Below are 24,686 nucleotides of genomic sequence, written 5' to 3' on the forward strand. Positions count from 1 at the left end.
CTGGACATCAAGCCATCCACCAAAAGCCTTTGTCTCACTGTGCATTCAGATGCACTCACACTTGCCCTCTGGCATTTCTGAGCAAGCTCTGCACTAGTGGTAACCCGATCTCATAGGTGCATTCTCTTTAGGAGACGGACTTGACACTTGCTTGACATTCTTGGGTGCCCTGAAGCCTTTTTCACTGCAATAGAACCACTCTCCTTGAAGTTCTTGATGAGTCAATAAATGGTTGATTTGGGGTGCTCTTTTCCTTCCCTGTGAAACCCTTTTGATGCACGTGTTTCCTTGGAGGTAACCATGGTTAACAGAAGAAAATTTAAAAACATCACTACTTTTAAAGCAACCAGTATACTCTTCTAATTAGCATGACAGAGTGATATCAGCTGTCTTGTCCTCGTTAACCTTTTCTCCTGAGGTAACGTGATCATCACTGAAATGATGTTAGCAGGCCATTTTGTAGGGCTGAAATGCAATGGCTGGAATGTAGTAATTTTTATGACAGGGAATGATCTTGCAATTAATTGCAATTTATCTAATCACTATTTATATTATCTAAAGTTAATACTAAATACCACCATAAAAAAGGCAGCAAACTTTGTGAAAACCAAAATTTGTGAGATTCTCAAAACCTTTGGCCACAACTGTAGTAAAATTAACTTATCAGTTAATGTCAAAGACATGCTCAGGCAGCCTGGAACTGTTGCTGGCATCTTGTGATTATTTATCATATGGGAAGCTTCATTGCCTAGATAATTCATATCCACTTCTGTAATTTAGAACAAAATTAATTTTTAGGCTAGCTACATTTTGTGTTTTTATAGTGGTCATTCCTAATAGTTATCAGAGAAATAGCCAGTGCTGTCCCCTTTTTAATAAGGATGAAATTTCCAGTGTTTGCTGGAAGTAATCAGGTTAATTAATATTCAGGTTTAAAACACAAACAAACAAACAAAAATAAAAAACACATTTATCATAGATATAAAGAAAACATTTCAAATATGTATACAGCGTGTGCCATTTATATGGATACACCTTAATAAAATGGAAATGGTTGGTTGTATTAACTTCCTGTTTGTGGCACATTAGTATATGGGAGGGAGAAAACTTTTCAAAATGGGAGGTGAGCATGACCGCCATTTTAAAGTCAGCCATTTTGGATCCAACTTTTGTTTTTTCAATGAGAAGAGGGTCATGTGACATATCCCTGGAGCTGTGTGACTGCGACACTACCTGCTGCGCCACCGTGCCGCCCTGTATCATTACAATTAGCCAGCAATTACTGACAGCTCAAGCACATTTCTTGTTTGTCAACTACATTATCAAAATGATACCAAACTGCAGACCTAGATTTTTATTTAGACGTTTTCCATTTCACATATTCTATGATTTGCTAAATAAAAAGCAAATATCAATAAAGAAATTGTGTGATTTTCCAAAGTATATAGTTACATGGCTTTGCTTTTAAGTTTGTAATGGTATAGCACAATATATTCATGTTGATAACAATCAACATTTAGAAGCATTTTAGGTCAAAATATCATGAACATTAAGTGTGCACCAAAATGTGGGTAAATACTAAAAACATATGTTACATAATTAAACCTTTTTCAATACAGTCATATAATATTTTGTTTTACTTTATAACTTGTGGCTATAAAGTAACTTTATAAATTGTATTTATAAAGTAAATGTTTAATTTATAAACATGTTGTGTTACTTTATTTTTAAAATATGTGTTCAGGCAGTCTATTCTGCCCCCCTGCTGTGTGTTTGCCTCCTTCCAAAGGAACTAACTGAAACACTTTATCTAACTTAAACATGAATGTGTCGAGCAAAACCTCTGTAGTCAGAATAGGCAGATGAATGAGCAATAATATCAAAACAAAGAAAGTAAACTTATTTTACATTTTGCATAAAATGTGTACATACAGTGTGTTTCTTCTTTTAATGTGTCTGTATACATTGTTTTGTGCATCCTAGGTGATTCAGGGTGTGGTTATTGGACGCCTGACTGTAAGATATTCTGATAAATCTTTGCAACTGTTCTCAGTTGGCCTGAGTAGCTTGGTGGGACTTGCACAGGTAACCACACACAGGCAATATTATAATGCTATTTTAATCATTTGTATTAAACAGTTATTACTAAATACTAATAAGTATTTAGGCATTATGTAAGGAACATGACTGCATATTTTTTTTACTTTTAAAAAATGAAAAACTATAGAACATGCACAGTTAGTGTCAATCCCAAATGTAAATAAACCCGAACTTCTGTCTAATCAAAAAACAAAGCCTCTGAAAAAGGTTTATTGGTAATATTTCAAAAGCTTTTATGAAGGTCTTGCCTCTATATCAGTGACATTTACTGTATTAATTTTACTTTGGTGCTGTAATCTGATTTAATTTTTTTTTTTATTATTTTCTATGGAAATATAATATATATAACACAAATGGTTTATGCTCAACACAATTAGATGAAATGTGGCATTCTGACATCCTGATTGCAGCCAGTAAGTTTAAATATGTGATGATAAATATGTGATGATAAATAAAGGTGTTTGTTGTTTATATAAGCCAAAAAATAGCAAAAATTATAAATATGTCATCCAATAATTTCTTATGGACTGAAAAATATAATTGAATGGCTTAACTGACTATCTATTTTCCTGCCCAAAATCCACGCCCTCCCGTCCGGACCTGCATGTGTATCACAGATATTATATAGCATTCTACTCAACTCGGTTCAACTGGCCAACAAATACCATTTTTTGAAATAATTCGCATCAGCCGATGCCTGTACTCAAAAAAAGGCAATATTCAAAAAAGCTCAATATATTCAATTATGTTAAGTATGTTTTTATGCTGTTCTCCCTGTGTCTGCGTGGGTTTCCTCCGGGTGCTCTGGTTTCCTCCCATGGTCCAAAAACACACATTGGTAGTTGGATTGGCGACTCACAAGTGTCCGTAGGTGTGAGTGTGTGTGTTGCCCTGTGAAGGACTGGTGCCCCCTCCAGGGTGTACTCCCACCTTGCGTCCAATGATTCCAGGTAGGCTCTGGACCCACCGTGACCCTGAATTGGATAAGCGGTTACAGATAATGAATGAATGAACAACATTATGGGTGACATACAAGAGTTCAAAAGAGGACAAATTGTTGGTGAACGTCTTGCTGGCGCATCTGTGACCAAGACAGCAAGTCTTTGTGATGTATCCAGAGCCATGGTATCCAGGGTAATGTCAGCATACCACCAAGAAGGACGAAACACGTCCAACAGGATTAACTGTGGACGCAAGAGTAAGCTGTCTGAAAGGGATGTTCGGGTGCTAACCCAGATTGCATCCAAAAAACATAAAACCACAGCTGCCCAGATCACGGCAGAATTAAATGTGCACCTCAACTCTCCTGTTTCAACCAGAACTGTCCATCGGGAGCTCAACAGGGTCAATATACACGGCCGGGCTGCTATAGCCAAACCTTTGGTCACTCATGCCAATGCCAAACATCGGTTTCAATGGTGCAAGGAGCGCAAATGTTGGGCTGTGGACAATGTGAAACACGTATTGTTCTCCTTTAAAGTCCACCTTTACTGTTTTCCCCACATCCGGGAGAGTTACGGTGTGGAGAAGCCCCAAAGAAGTGTACCACCCAGACTGTTGCATGACCAGAGTGAAGCATGGGGGTGGATCAGTGATGGCTTGGGCTGCCATATCTTGGCATTCCCTTGGCCCAATACTTGTGCTAGAAGGGCGCATCACTGCCAAGGACTACCAAACCATTCTGGAGGACCATGTGCATCCAATGGTTCAAACATTGTATCCTGAAGGCGGTGCCGTGTATCAGGATGACAATGCACCAATACACACAGCAAGACTGGTGAAAGATTGGTTTGATGAACATGAAAGTGAAGTTGAACATCTCCCATGGCCTGCACAGTCTTGTATATGTCACTTGTATATGTCTTTCCCAAGACGAATTGATGCTGTATTGGAAAAGGGGGCACTACACCATACTAATAAATTATTGTGGTCTAAAACCAGGTGTTTCAGTTTCATTGTCCAACCCCATATATATATATATATATATATGATATATATATATATATAAAAGTGTTGCTTTTATATATTTTTTTTGTTCAGTATATCTAAAAAGAACTATCAATTATGTCTGAAATCTCACCAGGCAGTTCTTTAATACTGGTTCACACTCCCTCTGGCAGTCCCTCTAGAGAAGTAGTCCTTCTGTGTCTGTTTACAAGATGGAAGAGAATCACATATAAAGTGCACAACTACAGAATAAGAGTACAACTCAGTTTACTATAAACCAGGAATCTTCACCTCAGATCCTGAAGAGCCCGTGTCCAGCATTGTTGGATATTTTCCCTACTTAAGAAGACCCACGTAAACCCAGCAATTAATAGAGGATTAGAACATGAAAATCATCAAACTGTGCTGGACACCAGCCCTCTAGGACAGGAAATAAATATGGACTCTATATGATAAGTATGTTTACAATATTAATGTAGCTTTTTTATAGTCATATGTTTATTTTCTATATAATTTAATGTAAACAATGCTTTATTAACAGTTTTGTTCATGAAGATATTCCAGGTCTAATTATATTTAGTAATATAATATACTAAATTATATCTACCCATAATCACCTGGTCATCAAGTTGTAAATTTCAAAGAGAATTCTCATCTTGTCTCTGGTCTTTATACTATAAAGTTTTATGACTGAGAAAAGAGTGGTTGCTTGTGGTAGAAAAGTCACAAAATATTGTTGGTTTAAGTAATATCCAATAAATAACATTACTAAATAATTTTTGGTCATATCAGTCTTCATCCCCCTTAGTTTGCATTTTTGTCAATACTGGTAATAAACAAATGATCGTAATACAATAAACATCACTTTTCATGGGATATGGATGACATTTAAATTCTGAGGTAACTTTACTGGCTAGCTAACACTAATCTAGCATTATACTGAAAGAGCTTAGGCTTAACCATGGTTATAACTCACATTTAATAACCAAAGTATTAATTACATATATTAAATTAATTGTATTCAATGTCAAACGTTTTTGAAAGAAATTATTTTCGTACTTACAGAGCCAGCTCCCTGATGAGCACGGGTTTAACCAAACGCATGTGCAAAGGCAACCAGCAATTCTATACTGCGTCTAAATTTTATTTCACATATCTGTCACATGACGAAACATATTGGATTTGGGCCACTTTAACCTGCTATGTGACAGAGTGTGCACAAATAAATCAGAGCTTCTATGAGGTGTAAAGCTGACAAAAAATAACTGTAGCTTTACCCTGTATTGTTGTAAGTAGGTTGCTGTAGCGTGTTAGGCTGTTTTAGGCTTCGTCCAAGAATTATGTTGACAAGGCTGAACATGTGGAGTGGAGGGTTGGCTTTATAACCACATTTATCTAAAAAAAAGGAATATGTGAATCTCAAAATTATAAACTGAACACCTACCCAATGAACGAATATCCAAATATTTGGGCCAGCCCTATGATATCAAATTCAAATCAGATTTATTTGTATAGTGCTTTTTACAACTAATTTTGTCACAAAGCAGCTTCACAGATTTCCAATAAAGATAAAGTTTTAACATGAAATGTAAAAATGTAAAGAATATAAAAATCCCCCGGGAGAGGCCCCACTTGTTTACTTTGAAAAAAGTAGAGGGATGGACTTAGTTTTGTTCTGTTTGGCTGTATGTAAAGCAGAGAATGTGAACATTTACAGAGCATGGCTAATGACTTCGGCATATCTGACTATGACAGCTTTAACTAAAAGGAGAGAAGGACACACAGACGCGGGAGCATCCTGAAACACTAGCATCCCTCCGCTAAACCGTCAACAAACCTGAGTGATCGCATGAAGCGGCAGGATGACAGCACCAGCATCACCCCCTGTAATTCCCTGTTTCCATGGACCCCCTGGTAATACCGCCTTTATCTATGGGGGAGCATTAACTACCAAAAGATAAACTAAACAAATGAGTTTTTAGCCAAGATAAAGGCATGTACTAATAAAGGCATGTACTAATATTTCTGCATCCTGCAGGGATAAGGCACTTCTAATATTAGCGATGTTGCAAAAATGTAAAAAAGCTGTTCTAGTGATACTGCCTATGTTTTGATCAAATGGTAAATCCGGGTCAATTATGACACCAAGATTTTTCACTGCTGAACCAGGTTTAACTGGAAAGTCAGCGAGATTTCAAATTAAATCTGATAATTTATTTCTTGCCACCTTTGGACCCAAAAGCAGGACCTCTGTTTTGTTGCTGTTTAGAAGGAGGAAGTTACGCAAAATCCAGCCTTTCACGTCTTTTACACAGTCCTCTATTTTCTTTAATCTGTGTCTGTCATCGGGCTTGGCTGAAATATACAATTGCGTGTCGTCTGCGTAACAGTGAAAGTTAATGTCATGGTTTCTTATAACTGTGCCTAGCGGTAACATGTATAATGTAAATAATAATTGTCCTATAATAGAGCCTTGTGGAATTCGAAATCTTACTTTAGAATAATTTGAATTTAAATTGTTTACTTTTACGAATTGACGTTCTGTTAAGTAAGATTTGAGGCAATACAGCCAGCAGTAGTCATGATATTGCAGGTACTTACTGCTTTTGGTTGATTTTAGGAACTTACACCAGAAACGTTACTGCAGGAGCCGGTGGCAGTTTTAGTGCCTCTGTAATAAAAAATCCTGAAGAGACAATCTATAAAATAGATCTATGGATGGTTAATAAGTTGTAAAAACAGAAATAACAGTAGAAACAAGTAACAGGAAAACCAGAGCGATCAGAACAGCTTCTTCTAAACGGGTACAGGAACAGCCAAACGGGTTGCCAGATCCTCAGAATCCACTGGACATGAGTTGAGGTGGTGTAGCTCACTGCCTTATTTATGTTTATTTACAAGCATGGCTGTCACTATTACTGGGGTCTGGGGTAATTACCTCATAGCAGCAAACTTCTTTGATGAGTTACAAATTAAGCAAAGCAACAAGGATCTAAGATAACATTAGTTCTATCTAGCCGCCGTTTGAGAAAAACATCCAGAGTCCAGTTTGCTGCTTTATAAAAATGTGTTGCAGGCCTCAAATTCAAAATGATTGAATATTTGCAAAAAAACAATAAAGTTTTGAGTTTGAACATTAAATAGCTTGCCTTTGTATTGTATTCAATTTAATATAGGTTGAAAAGGATTTGCAAATCATGTTGTACAAGCTTCTCCAAGGTTATCTGCAGACAGATGGAGCTAGATGAATAAGAGGACTTCACACATGCAGTTCTCTAGTTTATTTTTGAGACAAAATGGCCACTACCACCATGTGACTAACAAACCATATGACTTTTACCAACCAATGAGAAGATGAACATAAACAATAACAAGGATAACTGAAGAGGGTGCTATAACATAAGTAATATTAATACATGTAACATAACACTCCACACCTGGCATTGAAGAAAATGCCACTGTTAAAATCTATACACCTTAAAGTGAGGAAGCATCTAGGTGGTTCTTCGTCGACAAACACCACCACCTCAGTAATGGGAAGAAAGAAGACCTTGGAAGTTCCTCCTCTGGAAACTTTGTGTTCTACATTTCTGGCCTTACCATCATTTCCAGGAAGGGTTTTCATCACCAAAGCAATGGGCCACTGGTTTCTGCAAACTTTTTGAGTAGGAATAATCAATGGAGTCAGTAGGGATGGAGCATTTGCATCTGCCATGAGACTTCTGCCATGAGAGTAAATAGAACTTCATGTGTTTTGGTGTTTCATGCGCTCATGGTAGTAGTTGACGAGCAGAATACCAATGTGGTTATGACCAGGGATGATAATAGGGTGTTTCTCCTCTGTGGAGAGAGATGATTTAATAAGCCAGTCTCCGATTCGCAAGAGTTCATTCCCATCGAGGACAGGATCCAACTTCCTTAGTGGACTGTTATTAGGGATCTCTCTCACTTCCTTCAGTCCTTCATGTCTCTACATCCTGTGTTCTGATTTGTAGTCTTGGCTTTGTAAGTCTCAGTGATTTGGATCAACGTGGCTATGGCCCTTATGAGAGAGTGCCATGAAGAGAACCTGTCATATCGCTGATGGCCTAGGTTTGTATTGCTGCATGCTGTGAGCTGAGATTGAACTTCCACATCCTTCTCCTCCTATCTGAGGTGCATGCTGTATCTCAGGAGTCTGGCTACACCATGGAGCTGGTCCAGGGTGAGGAGCTGCTATGTATTTGACATTGCTGCACACCTTGCACTGAACTGCAATCTTTGGTGACATGTTCACTTGAAGAGTAACATCTAAAACATACACCCACTTCTTTGAGAAGCATCTTGCATACTTTGATGGCTTTTGCTCTGAAACCTCTACAGTGTTTAAGTGGGTTGGCTTTTTATGTATAGGACACTGCTCATTAACTCCTTGAGCTTGAACTCCACAGTTTGCGGGGTAAAAAGCACAACTTATATAATCAGCTTTATAATTCTTGAATGTCTGAATGCGTCTATGAGCTCTGCATACCATTAGAAAGTGCAGATCCTACCATTTCTAAAAATAGCACTCTCACTGCTGTGAAGCCTTAGTTCTGAGTTATAGTTTTTTAAAAGTTTTTGTAGGTTTCACATCAAATAATATTGCATAAGATCACCAAAAATAAACTAAAAAGCTTAAATAATTCTTCATTGTGTGTATTCATTCATTGTGTGTAATTTGTATAAATTGTATTGTAGTTTGAATGTTAGATCCTATTTTGTAAGTCGCTTTGGATAAAAGCGTCTGCCAAATGTATAAATGTAATGTTCTTCAATGTATTCTAAATAAACAAGTATCATCATATTATTATTATAATATTATAAGATTATAATATAATATAATATAATAATATAATAATAATAATAATAATTGTTATTATTATCAGCAGCTGAGAATACTGCCAAAGTACCAAAACATTTTTTATTTGTTGGGATATTGTCCATATTTGCCCTGAACTAAATTCCTGAAAATTTGGGCCTGCTGTGACTGTCAAAGCTTTATCAGTCATACATCCCAGAGCTTAGAATATCAAGAAAAATATGTCTGTCTGATGCTACAAATTTATTTTATCACAGTAATATGCGAAGTAATAAATTAGCATGAAAAATGCTTATGTCTTCAACTAACAGACACCTCACCCTAACAATCTGTGTCAAGATATCTGATGTGGGAGTATGATTTCATGGCTGTACATTGAGAAATATGGAAAAAAAAAAAGCAGGCACTAGGTAAAATTTTGGTCAAAACATGACCAATTTATAGAAAAAATGATTTATCGGTCAGCATGAAAACCTCAAGTGATTAGATATTTGAGTAACAAAGGGTCTTTAGAAAATAAAACAACATTGAATATGGCTATGTCACATAATTACTGTTTAAATGCAACTGAAAGAGGCCCTGAAAAAAATGGAATAGCAAAATTGCTATATAGATAGGGTTCTTTTAATATCTAGCATTGCAGGTCCCTGTTGAGTCGACATTAGATGTAGACGTGAGCTGTTTTGTGCGTGGAGATTTTTTTGAGTTTTTAGAACTACCCATTCTTTTCACAAAACTATTCACCTTCAATGTGGTAGCAACTGAAGAAGACTGAGAAAAGCTTGGGTCATTGTGAATGTAAGCTTCTCTTGAAATGAAATCAGCAAAGTAAGCAAATGATGGGAAATGCACATTTTAGTGTAATTTGTAATAACTCCCATGAGAGATCCATTTCTCTTGGAGTCTAAATGGCAATTTCTCCACTATGGGTTTCAGTCCTCTAGCAGTATCTAAGTAAGAAAGTCCAAGTAGGATGCCAGGTCTCCTAGCTCTCTGAGTCTCTGAGGATCTTTATAACTAATTTTCGGAAACCTTTCCAATTTGTCAAAAAGAACATTTTTAATAATTTCTGGTGACCCATTGGAGTCCATGCCATGTTTAGGCCTAAAGCTGGATCATTGATGTGGCTGGCTCAAATCCGCTTCACGTGGTTCAAAGACTGTGGACCTTGGTTGATTAGCTTGATTAGCAGGTCGAGCTCCTCACGACAGGAAAGTCCTGTTCCTTCTATGCAGTTTATGGCATGTAGGGACTACTGTATCTATCTATCTATCTATCGTTACAATTATATAGCGCCTTTCTAGATACCCATGAACGCTTTACAATTCACACTGCTCAGAACACTCAATCCACACACGCTGGCGAGAAGCGGCAGCCAAACGTGCACAGCGTACTCTCGACCAGGAACGACCGTCCACCTGGAGGACTGCATCGGGCACTAGGATTTCACCCAGGATAGAGTGCCAATCCATATCTGGGCACACACACATTCACTCACACAGCAGGACAGTTATTAGACAGAAGCCAATTCACCTACCCTCCATGTTTTTGGACTGTGGGAGGAAACCGGAGACCCCGGAGGAAACCCACGCAGACACGGGGAGAACATGGAAACTCCACTTGAACCCAAGATCCCAGCGCTGGGAGGTGAACCTGCTAACCACTAAGCCACCATGCCGCCAAATATACTGTAGGGTCAGAAGCCATTCTAGAATGAGATTCAACATACTTGCCAGTTCTTTCTCGTGGAGATAGAAAGGGATGAGCTTCAAATATCTGAGGCTCTCCTGCCTCTCTTAGACTCTGCTACTGAAGATTCAAGAGCTTCAGCTTCAGCAACTGCAATTTCATTCTCTAGCTTTAGTGTAGGAAGAAACGGCATCCATTCGAGCTTTCTCCAATAACAGCTCATTTTCCTTCTGAACGAAGACTGAACAGGCTCATGCAGCTAACACTTTAGCCCTTGCTTTGGCTACAGTTACGCTTGTAATTTTTTTTTTACCCAAGCTAGAGATGCTAGCTGCTGACCTTGTGATAAATGCCTCATCTTATAGTAGATCAGTCTAGCACCACTGAATCAGATGTTGGACAGTCTTTCACTTATTCGTAAGGGTATCTGCTGTGTAGAACCCATTGTGGTATTGACTTTTCACTATTCTGTCACCTGAGTACATAGCAGAGCACAAATCACCAGATAGCTAAACACTTTTAGCAGACTTAATTACAGTAGCACTAGGAAACTTCAGTGATGAAGGGACACCAAGTGATGTGTTGGCTTGCATGACCATTTATTGAAGGCCCAATACTTCCATAAAGTCAAGTTGCAGTAGTGTGAAACTGAAATAATATATAAAAATAACATAAAATGAAATATGACCCGAAATAATTTCTAAGGGCATAGAAGAACTGATCTACTTACAAAGTTTCTCCAAGGTTTATACAGACAGATGGAGCTAGATGAATGAGAAAATTTCACACATGCAATTCTCTAGCTTGTTTTTGAGATAAAATGGCGGCTACCACTATGTGACTAACAAACAATATTACTTTTACCAACCTTAATAATAAGGACAACTGAAGTAGCCTGTAGAGGGTGCTATAACCACATAAACAAATGAATACATGTAACATAATGATGGATATTTGCTCAAAAAAAAATTTTTCACATGCATTAAGTTTCACTAGTATCTGTGCAATAAAATCTGATGCATGGCTAGTTTAACCATGTATCTCAAAAGGCAACTGGCTTAACCGCAGTATCAGATCTGTAGTTCCCAGTTTTGAGCTCTGACCTGCTGCTCTCAGTACCGCAAAAAAAAAAAAAAAAAAAAAAAACGCTGTAGGAGGTGAATCCATTGCCCGCATTTCATGTTAAAACTTTATCTTTACTGAAATTCTGTGTAGCTGTGTTGTGACAACATCAGTTGTAAAAAAAAATAATAATAAAATGCACAAATAAATTTGATTCGATTTGATTGGCTAAATAAAGGTGATGACCAATGAAAAGTGTGTTCTCTGTTTAGGAGCCGTAGTGAATCTGCCCCTCGCACCGGCTGAGATGAGAGCTGCGTGTTTCTGTTTCAAACGTAAAACAGAAAAAATACGTAACAAAACGGGTTCCATATCGATTCAAAACAAAACACATCTTTTAGTGTCCAAATACAGAACCATTTTTAATTCCATACTTTACGGGACGGTTGGCAACACTACATGTTCTATTCTGTCAAGATATCTGGAGACAGAGAACCGTTGTTGAAAATTGTTGAAAATTTGGGGGGGGCTAAAGCCCCCATAAAACAGGTCAAACGACATCCATGTTTATAGGTATAACAAAGATTATTCACTCAGCAGGGCTCTTGTTATAGAAATCTTTAATTACTCTATGTGAAACCAGGAAGGAAAATCGAAAGATTTATTCTCAAAGAATTCTTTGGGGAGACCAGAGGAATAAGACACACAGTCAAAGATTCTCTCGTATCTCACGAGTTTATTGAACAAATCAAGTCATACATATAGAGCCCCAGTCACGTACACCAGCAACGTTTTAACCCAAACATTCCCTCATTGGTGGAAAAATGGTGAGAATGTCCTTCATACATTTAGACAACACACATAACAGCTCAGACCTGTAATTTTCCACAGGTCACCGTAACCACAACTTCAAGCACTAAGGCCTACTATATGACTAAGAATTAATTAAGATTAATCGAAACCCCATATCATTATTTATTATAAAACATTACTCATTAGTGTTAATCTGCATTTTTCCATTACATTCCTCCCTTTTTATGATTTAAAATCTTTAATCATAATAAAAAAAAAAGAAAATGCAAAAGATAACATCAACCATAGACTAGCTAAGCTTTCAGTCTAGGCATCATAACTCATGCATTTTAAAAAACACATATTAAATGATTACACGTGATATGATTACATGTTGAATGATTATATCAAATGATTATTTAAACGTATAAAATCATAAAATCAACCTGAAATCAGCATCAATAAATGAAAAGTGAATAAATGAAAAATTACTGAAAATGAAATAAAAATTTACTCCTCATCAAACGAGGCATGGAGTGGCTGGGGCATTTCAAGAGGCATCTCATCCAGCGGATTTTTCTCAGCTGCAGGGTCAAGCTCCGTGTACACATCTGCACTCACCATACTGAATTGTATACCAACAGCTCGTTCAATAATTTTGATGATCAGGCTTCTGGCACAGGGAATAATACAACATCCAATTAGTGCAAATACTGATAGAGAAATGATTACCGCGACAGCCAGCTTCAGCCCCAATGCTCCCCATTTGCCAAAATAGGAATCAAACCAAGCCATCCAGTCATTAGTTACACCTGAAAATTCATACAACTCCTCAGTAAAAATTGTTAACTCCTTCATTGCCTCAGTGAATGACCCGTTTGCTGCTGTGTGATTAGGAATGTAAGTGCAGCAGCGATCACCAAACATGTGACATACACCTCCCTTTTCGGCCAAAACCATATCTAGGGCAATTCGGTTCTGATATGTCATTTGTGAAGTGTAATGCAACTGTTCCCCCAAAATTTTCAGTGTGTCACGAGTCATATTAGCCAGACGCTGTTGATTATACCATATGAAATTTATCCAATCCACATTTTTGTTCATCGTTACCCATATGAAAATAGACTCAAACCCTGCTGCTATAGGGTTCCGCGCTTTAAATTCATCGGGGACCCCACGTGGAATGCCTATTGCATCTAAGTAGATCAAACGGTCCCCCAGGAAATCTCTCTTGGCCCTGTGAATCACCTTTTTAGTCGGAAGGTTAGGGAATTTGGATCCAGGAAAAATAAGTGTCGGCTCTGCCAACATAACCAGAGCACATGTACCTGTCCAGTTTGAAGGAAGGGCCGATCTAAGACGACCTCCGTTACCACACCGCCAAAATATGTCAGCCCTTGGTCTCCGTTGAGTCACCAGGAGCGTGTAGCGTGGGGGATAGAGAGTATACATGTTCTGAAATGTAGTTGTGTGATCAGACCCCAGTTGAAACACCCTTTGATTTTGATCAATCACCCACATGATGGAGCAATGCCCTGGAAAATGTCCCACTTCTATTGCGCAGGGGCGCAGGCGGTTCGCTACAACACACATTACATCTTTTGACACGTTTCTAGTGTAACACTCATAGGGAGCGTTTAAATTGTCAACATAATCATCTGGGTTTTCAATCAGTCCTGTAGGGGACAACATTAAGAAGGACTTAAGCCATGTGGGACATTCACGATGTATAACTGAGTAGTTGAAATTTTTGGAGCCAGCTGCAAGAGCACAATCTCTAGGACACATAAAGCCCCCCTTTATTGACTGATCTAGGATGTGTGCATCCTTACACAATTTACCTTTATTCCCCTGCAGTAAGCATTCTGGATCTGGATGCATTTTTCTCATGTATTTGGCACAAGTGGAAGCATTGTAAGGAAACGGCATGATAATTGGAACGTCCCGTGCCCCCATACAGACATAACATGATGAATTTGTTGCTGTTGTGACAGCGTATTTAGCTTTTTGATACCAAAGATTTGTACCTGAACGTATGGTGCCGCTGGGGTAGCCTGAACCTGGAAATAACCCAGCCAATGCCGGTGCCAACAACATTACCCACATGATCTTTCATTCTTGCTTCGCAGTGTCGCTGACGTCCCTCTGTAAGGTTGGTGCCTTTTTGCAATGCGACACGTGGATCCAGGGTGCGCGTCCCTCGACCTTCACCGCAGTTTCAGTAGTGAGCAGGACTTGGAAAGGCCCCAACCACCGTTGATTCCTCCAGTGCTTACGCCTGTGATCCTTTATCACCACCCAATCTCCTGGTTCTAGAGAGTGTAGCTTCCCCTCCAATGGTTTAGGCAAAGCTGCTGCTGCCTGTGAGTGAACAGAACGCAAAATTGTTAGTAATTTCTTACAATAGGACAACATGTGGTCTTCCAAGAGTCCCATGTCGTTCACGTGGCCTGGTGGATCCAAACCCCATCTCGGTGGCCTGCCAAACAAAATTTCAAAAGGTGTTAACCCAGTTTTATTTCTGGTTCGCATGCGCATATACATCAAGACCAGTGGTAATGCCTTCACCCAATTGAGCCCTGTTTCTACACAACATTTCTGAAGCTTACTTTTGATTGTTGCATTTTCTCTCTCGACTGCTCCTGCACTCTGTGGATGATATGCACAGTGTAGTTTCACATCAATGCCCAATTTCTTCTCTAGCTGAGTGAGTGCTGTGCTGATAAAAGCTGGCCCATTGTCACTCCCAATGCGTCGAGGAATACCCCAACGAGGAATAATGTGCTGAATCAAAACTTTGGCCACTGCCTGAGCGTCTTGTTTGCTGGTAGGAAAACATTCAACCCATTTAGAAAACATATCCACTACCACCAGACAATACCTTTTCCCCTCACACTGGTTGAGTTCAATGAAATCCATCTGTAAATGTTCAAATGGCTCATTGGGTGGAGGATGTGCCCCTGGTGTTATTTTAATGCCTTGAGCTGCATTGTGCTGGGCGCATATAAGACATTTTTCACAAAATCTTTGTGCAAAAATAGTGAACCCTTTTGTGTACCAGATTCGCTGGACTGCAGATACCATAGCCCCTTTAGATGCATGATCTTTCCCATGAGACAATTTTGCAAAATAGGGAAAATAAGCAGAGGGTAGGCAAAGCCTACCATCTAAAGCTTGCCACATTCCGTCCTTGAAAACACAGCCTGCTTTGCGCCAAGCAGAACGCTCTGTCTCTGAGGCCTGCGAGGTCAGTTCTGTGTGTGAGAGTGTGAGAGGGTGGTGCTCCGGAACACAGGATTCCTGGAAAAGAGAAAACATTAGGTCATTATCAGTTGCTGTCTTTGCTGCTTCATCTGCAAAAGCATTTCCCCGTGCCACTTCTGAAGTGTCTTTTGTGTGAGCCTGGCATTTAATCACAGCAACAGCTTTTGGCAACAGGAGTGCTTTTAATAATGCTGCTACCAATGTGTGATGTGCAATGTGTTTCCCTGTGGATGTTAGAAAATTCCTGTAGGACCATATCATTCCAAAATCAAACACACAGGAATATGCATATTTGGAATCAGTCCAAATATTTACAGTCTTACCCTCAGCCAGTTTGCATGCTTCTGTGAGAGCCACCAATTCTGCTGCCTGCGCTGATAGAGAACTCGAAAGCCTGCCAGAACACAAACACTCATGCAAGGTCACAACTGCAAATCCCACTCTGTTTTTTCCGCAGTCATCGCGAGATGCGGATCCGTCCACATACAAATTGAGATCAGCGTTATGAATTGGAACATCAGTCAAATCAGGCCTGGGAGAACACACCTGTGAAATGGCTGCTAAACAGTCATGAGGTTCCCCATCATCTGATGTAGGGAGTAAAGTTGCTGGATTTAAAATGGTACAACGCTGAATAGTGACATTGGGTGAATCGAGCAGCATAACATGGTACCGCAACCATCTCGCTACTGAAAAATGAGATGTTTTCTGCTCCAACAAAATCATTGAAACTGCATGTGGAACCAACAATGTCAGAGGGTTGTAACACACAAGATCTCGGGAAGCTAAAACTGCTCTCTCTGCTGCTGCTACTGCACGCAGACACTTAGGCAACCCTTGTGCTACAGAATCAAGTTTGCTAGAGAAATACGCCACTGGGCGCTTACGACCCCCATGCTCTTGCAGCAACACAGAAGTCATGAATCCATTTTTCTCATCCACTGTCTGAAAGAAAGGTTTGTTAGGATCTGGTAAACCCAAAGTAGGTGTTTGTGTTAAAGCAGTTTTCAAATCTGTGAAAGCAAAATCAGCTTCAGGAGTCCATTCAAATGTGTCATGAGTGGATAATCCTTTCCCATGAATTAGAGCAGATAATGGTGCCTCTCGCTCTGCATAATTTAGAATCCACTGTCTACAGTAAGATGTCATACCCAGAAAACTCATCAGCTGTCTTTTAGTCACAGGTTTTGGAATTTGGTAAACTGCCTGCAAACGTGAAAAGGACAGTGATTTCCCCTCTGCAGATATGTCATGTCCTAAATAAGACACCTGTTGTTGGACAAATTGGAGTTTTTTCTGACTGACTTTGTGTCCCCTCTCTGCTAAGAAACACAACAAGGCTATTGTGTCTTCTTTGCATGTCTCCGCATTAGGTGAACAAACCAACAAATCATCAACATTTTGAACAAGCGCACTTCCCCCTGGGAAAACAAAATCTTCCAAATCAGCCTTAAGGGCCGCATTAAAAATGGTTGGAGACTCCGCGTACCCCTGGGGCAGGCGTGTCCACGTCCACATTTTACCCTTGAATGAAAAAGCAAACCAGTACTGGCTTTCCGGATGAACCGGAATGCTAAAAAATGCATTTGCTAGATCAATTACAGAAAAATGAGTACTATTTGCAGGTACCTGTGATAGGATTGTGTGTGGATTTGGAACCTCTGGCGCACGCGGGTGAATGGCGGAGTTCACAGCTTGTAAATCCTGTACAAACCTCCATTCATCAGGCTCCCCCGGACCGCGGATTTTTTTTACCGGAAATATCGGAGTTCGGACCGGAGATTCAGGGCACGGAACGATCACCCCAGCCTCCACGAGTGAGTCAAATACCGGGGTGATACCCTCTACAGCGTCGCGTTTTAGAGGATACTGACATTTTTTTGGTCGGTAATCGCTTTTTGGAGTGACCACGACTGGTTGGGCAGATTTTATTAATCCGACGTCATATTTGTTTTTTGCCCATAGACACTCAGGAATCATTGTCAACTCCCCAGTAGGAACTGAAACCCCTACACAGCTCTGGCCAGTGTGCGTCTGCGGATCGACGAGCTGAACAGTGCGAAAAACAGAGACCATAGCTGTGTATGGGACTCGGAAAACCCCTGTTCCCCTACTTCTCTGTACCCCACCATCAGCATTTTCCCAATTTCCCAAAAGGGTACATCTATACAACCATGGACCCAAATCCATCCACTCATCCTCACAGGGCTTTGTCAGTGAAACATGGGCTACAGTGCGCTCAATTCGGCACCTTTTTTCAATTACTGGATCAAACAAATGCCTCTGTGAGGGTGAGAGAAGGACCTGTGCCGCAGAACGTCCATTTTCCCAGTAAATGTAATTCAAAGTCAGTTTCTCATTTAAAACCCACATGTCCCATTTTGATTCAAACTCACTGTCAGGGCCTTCATGCACAGAAGCTGTACAGTGAAGGTCCTCTGCTAACATCACATCGATGTTCGTGAGGCGGTCAGTAGATATTGGAAATTTAGCTTGTACAGTGGATAGTAAATCATCAGCTAATATTAAATTAGCCAGTTTCCACTCATAATTATACAAAGGCTGGCCACATGCCTGCTTTACCATTGCATAATCCACTGAGTCCTCCGCACAAACCTCGATGCCGTTAGAGGATGCTTTTAAAGAAATTTTCAATTTACACATTAAATCCCTTCCCAAGAGATTAATTGGACACACTTCTGAAAACAAAAATGCATGTGAGAAATTTTCCCCTGTTTGTAAAGAACACCTTAAAGGTTCTGTGACAAATTCTGTGGTTTTGGTGCCTGATACACCTATTGATGTTATGGCTTTCCGTGTAAGCTGAGGCTTTTCAGGGAAGTGTGAAGCTCTAAGAGTGGATGTAGTGGCCCCTGAATCAACTAAAAAGCTAAGCTCTCTCCCTGCCACTGTCATGGTTATTCTAGGCATGGCTGTGTAAGCATTAGTTTGTGTTAATAATAAAAGTTGTTCACTTATATTTCTGATGTTCGTCCAGGCACCCCATCCCCATCCAGCTCCTCCACCCCCAAGGCCTCCTCTCAGTCGGAAGGCTCCATTTCTTGCAGGGCTTGTCTTTCCTCTCCATGTCTGTTGGGACAGTCTCTTATGAGGTGTTCAGGGCTTCCGCAGGCGAAACACCCTGCACCTGCTCCAGTCCTGGCATAGCCTCTTCCGCGTCCTCTCCCCCTGCCTCGGCCTCCGCGCCGTCCCCCACCTCTTTGATTGTGCTCCGATACTTGTTTCCACAATGCCAGCTGTGCATCAACCAGTCTGCGCTCCTCCTTTTCTCGTTGTTTTTCTCTCTTGGCGTTCAGAACTTTTTCAGCATGCGCTGCATACTTTTCCACCTCTTTCAGTCGACCCACGTCCACATCTAAACAGTTGGTTTCAACACAGGCGCGTAGATCTGGGCGTAATCCGCACACGAAGTGATATTTCAGCTGGCTTTCCCAGGCTGTTATGTCCGCAGTCTCCCAGTCCTCCGTTGGTGGTCTGCCGCCTCCGTGTTTCTTTGTCACTTCCAGGAGGCGGGAAAGAAATGATCGCGCGGATTCACCTGGTTGTTGCTTACACTCTGCAATTTGTCGCGGGTCATGTTGGTGCGGATACCTCCCTTTGATGCGTCCACATAATGCATCAAATTTGGTGAGATACGCCTGACCCAATTCTGTCCTGCTGGGTTGAATGTCCGCTCCAGTCATGAGATCTCCTTGCACTCTCGTCCAGTCAACTCCCATCCGTACGGCCAGCACTCTTCCCAGCTCATGCAGGCTTGGACGAAAAGTCTCACAGAACTGTTTGAGGCTTTTGCAGAATTCCTCTCCCCCATTTGTAACCTCGGGAAGAGAAGCGGCCACCTCTTTGATCTCAGCAAAAGTCCATGGTCTGAACACCTGTCCGATAGTCTCACCCATCGGAACCTCAAGCATCGGCATGCTAAACTGGTTCATGGCCTCAACTAGACCGGGAATTTCGTCCTCCTCGTCGTTGTCCCTGGAGCGGAGTTTCATGCTTAGTGGAGCAATCTCCTTTTTCCTGGCTTTGGGCTTTACGCTTGGCTCTGTGATTCTCTCAGGCGTGTCTGGAGGGGGAGAGCCTGGGAACAGTGGCTCTTCTCCCTCCTCAGTCTCGTCCTCCTTCACCCTTATCTCTCGTGCTGCCTGAAAGGGAGGGTCCCTTTGCGGAGTCTGCAGCTGTTGAGCGGTTAGTTGCGTTTCGGCGGGTGGAGGAAATGCAGGTGACTGCGGTGAGAGAGGCGGTGCTGAGGATGAAGTTGGTTGCGTCTCGGCGGGTGGAGGAAATGCAGGTGACTGCGGTGGGAGAGGCGGTGCTGAGGCCTGCGCTGGGCAATGTGGATTCACGTCCAGGTCCCAGTTGATCTTCGGATATAGGCCGTACTCAGGAGGGGGTGGATGGGCCAGAACAGGCACGGGAGTACATGGAAGAACATCACAAACATTTGCACAATGGTTAGATATTGATGAAGTAACACAAACATTTGATTTAACATCCTCATTAACTTCTCTCTTCTTTGCATTTCTGTTCTTTTTCTGAATTCTTTTATCTGCTTCTCCCTTCCACATTTGTAGCGCCTTACGGTCCGCTACAAACGGCTCTGGAAGTTTTTTACAACACCCACACCCACTAAGCTGAATAATCTGCCTGAGTGTTTCAGTCTCCTGCTCTTTATGTATTAATTCATCTGTCAACCGTTCCAACTGGTTTGGACTGAAACTACCTCCCTCAGGGAAACCCAGTTCAACCCATTCTCCCATCTGTCTCACACTGCTCGGGCCATACTCCTTCAGCATGTACCTGTATTGTGATGCAGCCTTATTAACTTTATCTTTCTCCTCAGCCTGGTTCTGTGCTGTTTTGCTGTAACAACACCCCATAATTGTATTTTAAAATAAACCTCAAGTTAATTAAATGATTTGATCAAAATTGAAGGGAAAACCCAACACATACACATATATAAACTCCTTTTTTTTTTTTTTTTTTTTTTCTCTAAAGATTACTTTGACGTCACCTGTATGTTCCTCTCTAGCGGACTTTTTCTAAAAGTACCTTACTCACTAGAATGTCCTGCCCTAGGAGCTCGTCAGCTCTGGAAACATAAAATCAACAACACCTTACCGCAGGTCAATCGGTGTTCCCTCCTGGCGTCCCTTGTCAAATTCAATATCAGCGGTGCCGGTGGACCCAGAATGGAGCCACCTCCTCACTCTGGAGGCTTCTGGTGGATGGCTGGATTTGCTCTTTTCAATCCGCCTTTTTCCCCCGCTCGGAAGACACCAGACACACGAGATATCCCGGACGAGCCCCCAAATTGTTATAGAAATCTTTAATTACTCTATGTGAAACCAGGAAGGAAAATCGAAAGATTTATTCTCAAAGAATTCTTTGGGGAGACCAGAGGAATAAGACACACAGTCAAAGATTCTCTCGTATCTCACGAGTTTATTGAACAAATCAAGTCATACATATAGAGCCCCAGTCACGTACACCAGCAACGTTTTAACCCAAACATTCCCTCATTGGTGGAAAAATGGTGAGAATGTCCTTCATACATTTAGACAACACACATAACAGCTCAGACCTGTAATTTTCCACAGGTCACCGTAACCACAACTTCAAGCACTAAGGCCTACTATATGACTAAGAATTAATTAAGATTAATCGAAACCCCATATCATTATTTATTATAAAACATTACTCATTAGTGTTAATCTGCATTTTTCCATTACAGCTCTCTCTGTATGTTTACTAATCTCTTTGTATAAATTCACATGTAAATTGGGGGAGTGGCTTGAGAAAGAGGGCTGAAAGAATGGGTGAGATTTTTAGTAGGATTTCTTTCCAAACCCACCCACACTGACTGGTTTCTGCAAAATCACCTACCCTAGCTTTAAGTGTAATTAACTTTTTTAAATGATTTAAAGACTAAATGATTTTGTGGCATAAAACTGTAGCATTACATCAGCGTTTGTTTGAAGTTCAGTTTCTATCTAGTGTCTTCCTGTTTTATTTTTATAAATGTATTTCTTTTTAATAAGGTGCTGGTTACCAACGTGTTCCAGTTCTGCTTTGTTGTTGTGCCAATGATGCTGTCACTGAGTATCTTCAATGTCATCACAGACAGCATGTTAACAAAAAGTGTTCCAGCTTCTGACACAGGTAATGCAAGCATAACTTATTTTGTTGTATTTGCCTAAATGGATTTATAATGTAAGCAATACCATTTATTTTACTCTGCACCCTTTCAAACAGAAGTGCTGAAGCACTTTTAAACTAGACGGGACAACCTAGAAACATGTTGGTACACCAATCAACTCAGATCATTCAGTAACCATCTGTAAACACTCATCTAGTCCGGGGTCACGGTGGGTCTGGAGCCTACCCGGAATCACTGAGAGCAAGGCGGGAACAAACCCTGGAGGGCAACACACACTCACTTACACAATCACACGTAGGGACACTTTGAGTCACCAATCCACCTACCAATGTGTGTTTTTGGACCATGGGATGAAACACAGGACCCTGGAACTGTGTGACAGCGACACTACCTGCTGCGCTACCATGCCGCACCAACTCAGATCAATGTGGCAAATATTTTTATTCTCTTATCTTTCTATCAGATGTAATTCCCAGGTAAGATATCCTACTTAAAAAATGTACAGGACAATTTTAGACATGTCATGCCTAGCAAATATATATATATATATAATTTAATCAGCTGTATTGAGCATTCCACGGTGTGGCTACAGGAAAATGATAGCACTATTACAGCTACTACCCTGTTGTTAAACAATTTTAATACTGACTCAGTGTTTTGCCCTTTTTGTTGATCATGTTTTACCCCTAAAAATGTTATGCGATGTTGACTTTGGTCATGCTATAAAACGGTTTTGGAACTACTTCACTGAAAAATTACAGTATGTGACCCTGGGTGGCTTTGAGTCAAAATTTCTTCAGATAACCCAAGGTTCAATTTTAGGCCCAATTTATTCTCAGATGACATTAATGATATTGCATCCATGTTAATAGATTGCAAAGTACTGCACATTTAGATTAAAATATTATACTGTTGTAGAAATAGAGCCAAAAATAAAAAAATGTCTTTGGTGACTTCTAAATTATACCAGAAATCCATAAATTAGTTTTAAATGCAGACATGACTACATTCATGCTGCATCTACTTATATCAATGATAATGTGTACAATATTTTACTCCAAGTGGATACATTGGGAGAGTCACTGAATGCAGTGTACCTTAGCATCTGGCTAGATGTAATATACATCAGTAAATGTCGCATCAGTGAACTCACTTATAAACTGATTCTTGGGTTTGGATACCATACTCTGAGTACCATACTATTATTGTGGCCAGCCTAAGGCACATCAGTACAATAATCATGCTGTCTAATCAGCATCATGATATACCACACTTGTGAAGTGTGGATTATCTTGTGAAGGATGGATTATCTTGGCAAAGGAGAAGTGCTCACTAACACCGATTTAGACAAATTTGTGAACAAAGGCCTGTTATGTACATAGAAAATGTCATAACTTTGAGGTCAGCTCATGAAAAATAGGAGCAAAACAAATGTGTTGCATTTATATATTTTTTATATTTATATTTTTGTTCATTATGTTATGTGAGATTCATATTTTATGCCTTATATGATTGACTTGGATGAACCTCTTTATTTTTACAAAAGAAAACATGGCTAATTGTTACCATTAAGATTATTAATCAGCAGATGCCATAATACATTATATTCATGCTGACTGTGACTATCAAACCCATTCACACTACAGGTTCCACAAATTTTAAATTGATGGCTAAATACTCCTTTTGCTATAATGTTTAAATGAGCTGGAATACAATACATAATATACCTGATTAACTGAGAAACATGTTGGATTAGAGTTATACTACATAATGTAGCAGAGTCAGATAATTAATTAGGCATTAATTAATTACTAATTGAGCAGCTAACACTCAATTAGATTTCCTTAGGTTAAGAACGAGTTTGTGGACTTTTTTTGTGCATTTTTTGAGCAATTTCAACACACACACAGCCCACTTGTATAATATAGAAGAGTTATTCATTTGGATAACAATTACACTCATAACAGGAGCTTAATTATTAAAGTTTCATAGAGGTGTGTAATTATCAAAGAATTGAAATTGGCATTCACTCTGAGAGCATGTTTGAGTGAGCCTACTGTACACAATGATCTGGGTCTAGGAAGGAGGTCCTGGGCAATCGGCCCTCTTGCTGATACGGCCATTGATAAGTTCTAATGTGGAAGCCTTTGTGGAGCAATAAAGAAACAAATCAAAGAAAAAAAATAAACAAAACAAATAATAATTAAAATTACTATCTTTCTGCAGAAGACTCAATACTTAAAATGGAGTCGTTTTTAGGAGGTTTTTCTTTGTGGAATCAGGGTAAATCTTCTTTTATTTGTTGGTGTCTCCTGAAGTCAATTTGTAGTTAATTCTTGCTGGAACTGAAGATCTGAACTGAACTTGCTGTTTCTCACTGACTTCTGACTCATTGACTAACTCGACTGACTGATTGACTCATTGTGTATGGGCGTCTTTTCAATGTTTTTTTAGCTCCCTCCCAGGGGAGAGGCCTGTGCTCTGACAGAACCCTGAGGGTACAGCAGAGCTGCTGGTGATTGGCCCCAAGGGTGCTTAGTCTGGAGAGCCCACCTTCTGGGTTTGGCGGGAACCAAGACAAAGGGATATTGTCAGACTAAGTCACTGGTTCCTTATAACGAAATATATTGTGTGATTAAACATGTTCCTTGGGATATTTCCTGATGATTGTTCCACAGTTTGTTACGCATAGCATATAAATAAAACAGTTTTATCCGAAATACTGAATAATACATAAAATGAAGAAGGGTTTCTTTAAAGTCATGTTAAACCAAGCATTTAGGACTTCATCACTTTATGTGATTTCTGGATGAG

The 24,686-nt window shown here is 40.1% G+C and overlaps 1 protein-coding gene across 3 annotated transcripts in view; it reads left to right on the forward strand.

The window, feature by feature from the left end:
* Positions 1–24,686, forward strand: part of LOC136677910 (solute carrier family 22 member 18-like) — a 209,253-nt gene that overhangs the window by 177,537 nt on the left and 7,030 nt on the right. For 2 of the 3 annotated variants that reach the window (XM_066655612.1, XM_066655614.1), the window contains 2 exons: positions 1,984–2,085; positions 21,754–21,874. In XM_066655612.1, coding sequence (XP_066511709.1) covers positions 1,984–2,085; positions 21,754–21,874 — 223 coding nt within the window. The remainder of the gene's footprint in view (positions 1–1,983; positions 2,086–21,753; positions 21,875–24,686) is intronic. The other variant, XM_066655613.1, reaches the window with a different exon arrangement.

The sequence above is a fragment of the Hoplias malabaricus genome, chromosome Y (genome assembly GCF_029633855.1).
Source record: "Hoplias malabaricus isolate fHopMal1 chromosome Y, fHopMal1.hap1, whole genome shotgun sequence".
NCBI classification, from domain to species: domain Eukaryota; kingdom Metazoa; phylum Chordata; class Actinopteri; order Characiformes; family Erythrinidae; genus Hoplias; species Hoplias malabaricus.